This window comes from Aristolochia californica, unplaced genomic scaffold (genome assembly GCF_029961685.1).
Source record: "Aristolochia californica isolate CCGP_79_NKW_82.1479 unplaced genomic scaffold, dmAriCali1.0.hap1 SCAF_7, whole genome shotgun sequence".
Taxonomy (NCBI): domain Eukaryota; kingdom Viridiplantae; phylum Streptophyta; class Magnoliopsida; order Piperales; family Aristolochiaceae; genus Aristolochia; species Aristolochia californica.
In genome coordinates, this window is record NW_027182268.1 from 41175645 (window position 1) to 41185044 (window position 9400).

General features: G+C 38.8%; 2 protein-coding genes across 2 annotated transcripts; one reads left to right on the top strand and one right to left on the bottom strand.

Moving 5' to 3' along the window:
• Nucleotides 1-460: 460 nt before the first annotated feature.
• Nucleotides 461-4178, top strand: LOC137937173 (pentatricopeptide repeat-containing protein At4g02750-like). The gene is made up of 2 exons (XM_068782268.1): nucleotides 461-2670; nucleotides 3798-4178. The coding sequence occupies exon 1, from the start codon at nucleotides 476-478 to the stop codon at nucleotides 1634-1636; it is 1161 nt and encodes a 386-aa protein (XP_068638369.1). The 5' UTR covers nucleotides 461-475; the 3' UTR covers nucleotides 1637-2670; nucleotides 3798-4178.
• Nucleotides 4179-4527: 349 nt separating this feature from the next.
• On the bottom strand, nucleotides 4528-8734 carry LOC137936817 (MLO-like protein 13). Its single transcript, XM_068781713.1, has 14 exons — nucleotides 8606-8734; nucleotides 8464-8521; nucleotides 8094-8308; nucleotides 7879-7995; nucleotides 7433-7493; nucleotides 7185-7312; nucleotides 6951-7025; nucleotides 6770-6858; nucleotides 6027-6076; nucleotides 5890-5930; nucleotides 5499-5705; nucleotides 5350-5417; nucleotides 4994-5054; nucleotides 4528-4904 (listed from the first exon to the last, which is right to left on the bottom strand). The coding sequence occupies exons 1-14, from the start codon at nucleotides 8726-8728 to the stop codon at nucleotides 4614-4616; spliced, it is 1584 nt and encodes a 527-aa protein (XP_068637814.1). The 5' UTR covers nucleotides 8729-8734; the 3' UTR covers nucleotides 4528-4613.
• Between the last annotated feature and the right edge of the window lie 666 nt (nucleotides 8735-9400).

The window sequence follows — 9400 nt, forward strand, 5'->3', positions numbered from 1 at the left end:
CCGGGCCGTAAGTCTCTGCAAAATCGTTGAATTCCTCGCTTTGTCTGGTAATCCGGACTTTCTCTTCCACTCTCGTCTACTCGTTGGCCTCCATTTTGATGCTTTTCCTTCTTCGTCTACGTTTTTGTTTAACACTCTCATCAGAGGCTTCTCTCAGAGTGCCTTTCCCGTCGAGGGTCTCGTGGCCTTCATGCAAATGCTTCACAACTCGCTGAAGCCGGATAATTTCACCTTTCCCTTTCTCGTTAAGGCTTCTGCTGTTCGTAAATCCGCTGGAGAGGGGCAGCAGATGCACGGCCAGATTATTAAATACGGGTTTGAAATCGATATTTTCGTGCTGAACAAGCTGTTGCATTTTTATTCGGCAGTCGGCGAGATGGGTTCGGCTAAGAGGTTATTTGACACAAGCCCGAATTTAGATGTTGTTTCCTACAACACCCTAATTGATGGGTATGTAAAGTGTGGGGAAGTAGTTATGGCGCACTACTTATTCGATAAAATGCCCGAAAGGAACGAGGTTTCTTGGAGTTCAATTATTTCTGGGTATGCCAGAAATGGGGATTTGGATGTTGCCCAAGCACTTTTTGATAAAATGCCGGTCAAGAGGAATACAGTTACTTGGAACTCGATGATATCAGGGTTTGCACGAAGCAATTTGTTGCCTCTGGCTCAAAAATTATTTGATGAAATGCCAGAGCGGTCTATAGTATCATGGAACTCCATGATTTCTGGTTATGCACAAAATGGGCAGCTTGAGTCTGCACGGGAGTTATTTGACCAGATGCCTGAGAAAGATGTGTTTACTTGGAGTTCCATGATATCTGGTTATGCACAAAACAATCACTGTAGAGAAGCTCTGGATTTGTTTAAAGAGATGCAGAGTGAGAATAAAGTTAGACCCAATGAAGTAACTATGCTGAGTATAATTTCAGTTTGTGCCCAGTTGGCAGCTCTGGAACAGGGGAAATGGGTCCATGCTTTCATAGACAAAATTGGAATGCCACTTAATGATAACCTTGGAGCTGCCTTGGTTGACATGTACATGAAGTGTGGTTGCATGGAGACTGCTAGCAAACTTTTCTGGAAATTAGATCAGAGAGATGTGTCTACCTGGAATGCATTTATTACAGGTTTGGCTGTCAATGGTGCTTCTCATGAATCACTTGAGGCATTCAATGAGATGCAGAGATTGGAGATAAAACCGAATGATATTACATTTATGGGGGTGTTAATGGCATGTAGCCATGGGGGATTATTGCAGGAGGGGCAAAAACACTTTGAAAATATGTCAAAGATTTATGGAATTCAGCCTGAGACGAAACACTATGGGTGCATGATTGATATGTTAGGGCGAGCAGGTTTACTGGAAGAAGCAGAAGAGATTGTCAGAAAAATGCCCATGAAGCCAGATGTAATGATATTAGGAGCTTTGCTTGGTGCTTGTAAGATTCATGGAAATGTTCATATAGCTAGGAGAGTGGGCCAGGACTTCCTCAAGCTGCAAAACACTGAAGCTAGTTGCCATCTTCTTCTTTCAAATATCTATGCAGCTGGTGGTAGATGGGAAGAGGCTTCAGAGATTAGGAGTAGGATAAAGAGGAGTGGATTTAAGAAAGAACCTGGATCTAGTTGTTAGTAATTCGATGGAACTGTATACGATTTTTTTTCGGGAGATATGTCACACCCACAAAGTAGTGAAATCTATCTTTGGTTGGATGAAATGGGAAAAAAGTTTAGATCAGAAGGATATTTCTCAATCACAGCTAATGTTATGGTGAATTTAGATGAAGAAGACAAGGAGATGTGCCATACTCATCATAGTGAGAAGATGGTGGTAGCCTTTGCCATGATCAGTGGTGCTACTGTGCCCTGTATCCATATTGTGAAGAATTTAAGGATTTGTTGTGACTGCGATTTGTTTATGAAGTATGTTTCAAAACTGTGTACATGTGAAATTCTTGTGAGAGATAGGACACACTTCCCCCATTTTAAGGGTGGATTTTGCTCTTGCGGAGATTATTGGTGAACCCAGTCTCTATTGTTAATTGTCAATGATTAAGTCATTTTATGAGAGAGGGAGAGAGAGATTACAAGGGGTAAGGAGAGGGAAAGCCCTCAAACCTCAACGAAAACAGATGACAAGGGCAGAGAGCTGCCCACACAAGCTGGTGACGAGCAATTCCTTGAACTTAGGAGTCAGCCACAGTTTGAAGATCTGAAAGAACAACAGTAAGAGATAGAGCTACATAAATCAGTGGTTTCCTCATAAAGAGATTCAGGCCTTAAAGGGGAGGAGAGCTGCCTTTCATCCTGTTCTTAGCGATTTCTGATCTCCCATAGCAAGCAGAGAATAGAAATCTCTTAGGAGATCTTGACAGCTAAAGTGGAACAAAGAGCTCAATCTCGGGTAGTCCTGCCAGCTAAAACAGAGAAAAAAGGATAGCTGTTCGCTCATGTTCATTGGAAACCTCACCAATACTAGCGTGCCCAGGGCTTTTGTGGAGCTTCTAACAGAGTCCAGCATATGGAAACCAAGAAAGCCAAGTGAACTCATTCCTCTTGAGTTCAATATTTGCTACATCTGTCCATTCAGCGGTTGCTGACCCATTTCTCAGGTTGCTGACTGTTGATTGTGCTTAGTAATTCTATGGACCATACCAAACCCAAATGGTATGTGCTTCATTTATGGACAGATTCCCATCTTCAACCTGTTAAGTCTCTGAAAATGCAAGATGTTTTTTTGTTATTTAATTCATGATATTGTGGCCTACTAATTGATCAGATAGACCAGATAAGATTCATTTAGAATGGAAATGCATCTCACGAGTAGGGAAATGAAACCTCCAACTTCACTCCAAGTGTCTGCATTCATCAGCTGACTGAGCTTTAGAGAGCAACTATTTTTCTCTTTGTTTTTGTTTTCTTTGATATTCAAATGGATTTGGTAATCTCTACAGCAAATCTAGTTGGATCTAGGGATAATTTACTTATAAGACTGGGTTGCCTTCATCCTTCGTTAGATAGGTGCTTAAGGAACCTTCTTTCCTTTGTAAAACTTTGAAGCCGATCCTTAAAACACAAGACAGAGACACTTTCATTGATGTCTGAATATCTCAATTAGAATCAACTTTGAAGATGGTGGTGAAGGTACTTCAAGAGTTTTCTGATCGAAGTACTGGATCATTACTGGTAAAGGTCATCTTTCCAGCAGATCTGTTTTGATTGGAGAAGCCATATGCCCTGTAAGCTGCTTCATTAGGTATTTGTGATTGTGTGGGTGGCCTGTTCATATTCCAGTATCAGAATTGATGCTATTTTTCAGATCTGTAACCATCTCTTCTGCTGCTATTGGAGTGAGGTGAAATCTATAATATATGAGGTGCTAGAGTTCACTAATGAACAAAATAAGGATTTGTTTCTGACATCAAGGTTTTGAAACTTGAGTTTGTTACAACTTACATCCTCCACCACATGATTCGACTCAATATTTAGGAATTTTCCAAGTGCAAATATTTGGTACACCTTACCTTCAAAATAAAAAAGATCTGGTACATTGACTGCTTTTGACCTATAGAGTAAAAGATCATCTCACAAGTGACCATACAATTCTAGAGGCAAAATTTATTAATATTTGACTTCAAATTTTTTATCATTTTATGAAATTTTTGCTGTCTGACCTTATGTATTGAGTATCATTTTGTTCAACTATGATGCAGATTATCACGTGGTGGATCTTAAGCTTTGAAAATCCTTATTGTTTTGCTAATAATTTTCTCCTGTTGACCGACCTTTTGTAGGGATGCAGGAATCATCAAATTTATCTGTTTAGGTCAGGACGCCGGTGTACTGAAGTTGTATCCAGACTCTGAAGTCCACTATTGACGTTTTCCCTCATTAAAGGTTTGGATCAAACAGGTCATAGGAGCATATCATAACTTCCTGATCAAATGTTTGATTTAATAGGGTACAACATGCCTTAATGATAAATATCCTGACTTGTCCCTTTGGACCAATTAGTCGTGAGGATGTTCAACTTTGTGTCCCAACTGCCATAGGGCTCATGAGGGTAGCTACCAATACATTTCAAGTGTGTATTAATTGCATTCTTCCAATTTTAGGCAGATGATTCTTCATTTCTTTATCTTTTATGTATATGCTACTCAAGCAAGTGAATGGAAGTCTGCTATATCACCATTCAGTTCTTCCGATCTCTTTACTGATTTTTATTTTACTTGAGGTTAGGCCATGAAGCATGGGAATAAATGTTTGTGTGGTGATCCATACATTCTTCTACTTATTCATGCATATGCAATATCACCATTCATGCATGGGAATGGAAGTCTGCTATATCACCATTCAGTCCTTCCGATCTCTTTACTAATTTTTATTTTACTTGAGGTTAGGCCTTGAAGCATGGGAATGAATGTTTGTGTGGTGATCCATTCATTCTTCTACTTACTTGCTGGCAACCAATATTGTAGTGGTTGCTTTCAAATTGAGGGCAGAATACACTAAAAGAATGTCAGTATGTTCTACAGCAGATTAGGCTGTACATCAAATTGTAGATCAGGAAATAGTGAAAGAGAAAACTAGGTATACAGCACTGATGACTTTTAGATTTGATCTGCAGCCCTTAGATCTGAATGTTCTATTGCTGATGTGTTGATCTCTTCTAGCACAATTGACTGTTCAATACTAGCATTTCCAAGTGGACCCATGACCATGTTCTGCACTTGAGTTGCAGTAGAGGAACTTCCTCCTTCCTCCTTTTGACCTCGTTTCTTCTTCCCCCACAGAGAGAATCTGCTATCAGGCTCCTTTCTTTTTCTGGTGTCCTCCACCCAGTCTTGCAGGGTTGAATGTATTGACTCGTTGAGTATCTCTTTTTTTAACATGTTACCCATCTTCATTTAAGAAAAATTAAATAAGCATCTGATGAACCAATAATATCAAAGTCAACCTTGAATGTGAAAAGCAGGTTTATTTGGCTTACCTGAGAGACAAGAACATATAAAGGAAGAGTACTGTAGCTGCAAAGTACTTGTATAATTAATCTGCCAAAGAAACCAATGTCAGTGTTTTTTTTTTTTTGTTTTTTGAGAGAGAGAGGCGGTCACCAGCTTCTTATAATTAGCTGTGAGTACTGGGTATTGTAAATGTCTTACAATACTAAAAAAAAAAAACATTGAAATGAATAACCAAAGTCTCTCTGATTTGCTTCTTTATGTTAATTAATTTTGAGACATTCTTTTCATAGGAACATTGATAAAAGAGAAATCCAAGTTTTCTGCAGTGACTTGCAAAACGGAAACGAGGAAATGACCATGAAGAAAGTAGAGTAAGAGTTACCCAAAAATCAATCTGGGAACAACATAACCGACTTCTTCCATGATGCACGAGTGAAAACCATATGTGCTCTGGAGATAATAAAGCATATTAATGAGGAAGATGCAGCCATTTTCATTTTGGGAAAAAAATCACCATTGTTGGGTACTCACCAAGATCCAGAAGAAAAAAGCTATCTCAAAAGAATTCTGAAATAAAATAAAGTGAATCAAATAAAGAACTAGTCCCGGACGGTGAAACCAAAAATAATCGTCGGATAGTTTCACTGACACCGTTCCCTCACTCTTCTCTGTTTCTGCAACTTCTTGAGCCATTCGAGTAATGATATACTCCAGCTTTGCACCAACGATAAGTAAAAGCTACAACACACCCAATCAAAGTTGTCAGGCATCAGTACCAGGGAACTCAATATGTCCCTCGAAAGTTTTACAAAAGCCAGCTGCAATAAACCTAGTCTCAAAGAAGTTCGTAACGGGCCATCTTTTCCTTGGTCAAAACTTTCAGTTAAGGAGAAATAACTCTTGATGGAGTGTGAGAACTTACAGACAAGGGCAAAAATGATAACCAGAAATATGCATGCCATCCTACACGGGAAGCCAAGGAAGATTATATAGGCTATGAACGAAAAAGATGCACCAAAGCTAGAGGTTTAGTTGAATAGAATTGAGACTATAACGTACCGCTCACGTTCAGTAACAGGAAGATAACAACGAAGAGCCAGAGATACCAACTACACTTAGAAGCAAGTTAAACCATCAATCCTTTTTACTCAGGAGTGTTGTAAACAGAGTAAACATGAAAGTATAGGCAAAAATCAAAGTTATTGTGAGCAACTGGAAGATACTATATACAAGATACTATACAAAACTGGTGTCACATAAGACCACATCTCAACAAGCATGTGATGAGATGGGTAGTACTACGGATAGATCAATAATCTCCAAGGTTCCATTAAGTGGAAGATCAGGGAATGGGATAGTGATCTTCTTCAGTAGGAAGACTAGACCTCCTAAATAATCGTATCAGGAAAATGGTTAGTTGCAGTGTTTCATATACAAGGTATGAGGTACTATACTAGGTTCCCAAAGAGTATTTTCTGGAGTATCTCAGGGATGAAATTCTATACCTAAAACGTCAAAATCCATGATGAACCAGGTGATACCAATATATACCGTCAGGTTTGTGAAACCCTTGTTAGTTGAGATGAGTGATGAGATGGGAGATGGAAAACAGATCATGCAAATAGGTACTCTAGATCATCCCACTCGTTGAATGGGATATGACACAGCCCTTGTTGAGGGCAAGTCCCTCTGACTCGCCCCGAGTCTGGAAACTGGACCAGCGAGTCATGATTCAACTCAGATTTTTAGGGATTACCCTGGTACTTTCGTTCCTTTGAACAGTTTTGCAGTGTATGGATTACCTTATACCAACAACTTTCTTGAAATCAGCTTGTAGAGTTCGCAACAAGTATTTGTGAAAATCATATTCAGGGATTGTGCTGCAGTGTTTCTGGCAATCCAAACAGAATAAGAATCACTAAAAAGCTTATACAAAGGTCAGGAATAGTTCTGACGACTATATCGTAAGATCCAAAGGGTTACCTTGATAAACCCCGATCTTAGTGCAGTATAATCAGACTGGGTGACAGAACCATAAAATTGTTTGAAGAAGGATACCTTCGGTCAAGGAATTGAGAGAAGTCATTAAATCAAGTATATGATAATCCAGGTAATTTACATGCAAATGCGCAGTTAACAAAATATGAACAAACATACGAGTTTCTGGAGATAATTGGAAGATAACAAACAAAATATTGAGCAGGAATACGAACTTACCAACCAGCTAACAACCACTGACTTGCTCCAAAATCCCATAGCACGATCAATGATAAACTGGCGTTGATGAAGAGCAAAGGCAGGCGTAGTCTTCTTTTTTCTCGCTGGCAAATCAGTGCCAGCCTTGTCTGTTCCTGGAGCTCATAAGGTTTATTTCATTGATTCCAAGTGCAGAAGTATTCTCAAAAATCAAAATAAAAGTAAGGATCACAACAAAAAGGAAATGCAAGAATACTAGATTGCATTACCGCTTGCTTGCTTCCGTAATTCTTTCCTGATTGAATCCTCCCAGCGTTTCCACAATTCTACCTATATGATAACAAGATACAAACGTCAGATTGAGAAAGACAAAGTTGGATCTCAGAAGGGAGGGATTTGGATTTAACAAATGAACCTGTTGTAATTACTTCAAGAATATGAGCAAACATCACAGTGCCGGTACACGATAAAAGGGAGTAAATTAAGGGCTAAGAACATCAAAATAACAAACGTTCCATAAATTAGCACTGTAATTACAGTTGTTATGTTTCAATATTGTTCTGTTTTTTATCAGTTTCAACAGGAACTGAAGTAGCTTTGCTTCCAGAAACGACCTACTTACATTCCTAAATTAGACTCACAGAAATACCAAGTTAAACGAACAGGTGCACACCAGGAACACTGACTTTATGTCGGAAAATGTGACATGAATTACCTTGGCTCCTCCTAAAACCATTGTAGTGGCGCAGAAGATTACGTGAACAACGGCCAATACAAAGATAAAGATGTGCAGTTGATGCAGTGCTTCAAGGGATAACATTGGGACTGTACCCTAAAACCAAACATAGATTCAAACGGATGAATTTTCACATTGAATAACAGAGCTAGCAGCCAGAATGCAAATATAGGTGGGAAAGTTAGTGAATAAACCTCTGAACAGTGGGGTTTGGAATTCTCAACCAAAAGATGCCGCCGCGTTGGAGTGATCTTAACATAGTCATCCGTGCGATCGTGCTCGACTTGCACTAGAGTAGATTCCTTGCATGGAAGCATGCTATGCGATATATTCTCGGGAATACAAATGTCACTGATTGCTCCTTGGAAGACGGTCAATAGAAGGGAAATGAAACCAAGAAGCATCAACTCTGTAAAACAGAGAGTACCAGCTCCTCAATGAAACAGGTTATCTACATGATATCTTCACTTCTAAGAAAATTTATTACAGAAATGACTAGAAATCCTCATAAAACAAAGAAGAAGCTAAAAACAACTAAAAATCATGAAAAATAAAAACCCTCACCTTCCTTCAGTTTTTGCAAGGCCTGAAAAAGTGCATCCATATTTTTCCGTCTTAGATACTGCGACAAGATAAATTCATCAGCAGGAGGATCACCGGTCTGATCTACACAACCATTTGAGAAAATATGGGACGAAAGATTTACCTTCCCAAGGCGATGAAGGAACCGCTCCACTAACAGAGATATGAGAACAATGACAGAGCAGACCACTGCTACGACCCATGTGGGGGTATACTCAAGAGACTCCGAGTCGGTGCCACTGGCCATCGCAAAACTCGGATGAACAAGAAATAAAACTAAACTAAGCCTAACGGTGGGTGGTAAAATAAGGAAGACAAAAAGAAACCTTCGCTCTGGAACAAGGAAGGAATCGGTAGGTAAAGGCTAAAAGGAAGGAATGGTATGAAGCAGACATTCCTGAGCAAGAAATGGATAACGACACTTGCTTTTTCAAAGAATATCGGAAGTTCAGGGGAGGAAGAAAAGTGGAGTCCATTGAGAGGCGAAGATGTTGCTGGTGAAAACAGGGGGACCGAGGAGGAAATCAGAAATCTGTTAGCAATTTTTCTTCCTCTTTAACGGATCAGATTCGGGGGCGCGAAGTTTTTAAAAGCGAAAAAGGATTCGGTGTGCGTACGTGCGTACCGTACGAGAGGAGAAGGAGGCAGGCAGGGAAAATGCAATACTTTTTATTAATATAAAATTTTTACTAATAAAATAAGTTTATAATAATTATTTTAATTATATAATAAACATTGTTGATCAAATACAAAAAACCATTAGTGCAAAACATAGGATCAGCCCCTCATATTATATATACTTATAAGTTATAAATTATTATTTGAATTAGATAATTAAATTACATATTAATAATTAAATTAGTATTTAATTTATTTACTCAATATAAATAAAAAATGACCTTTTCGATTAATTAAAATT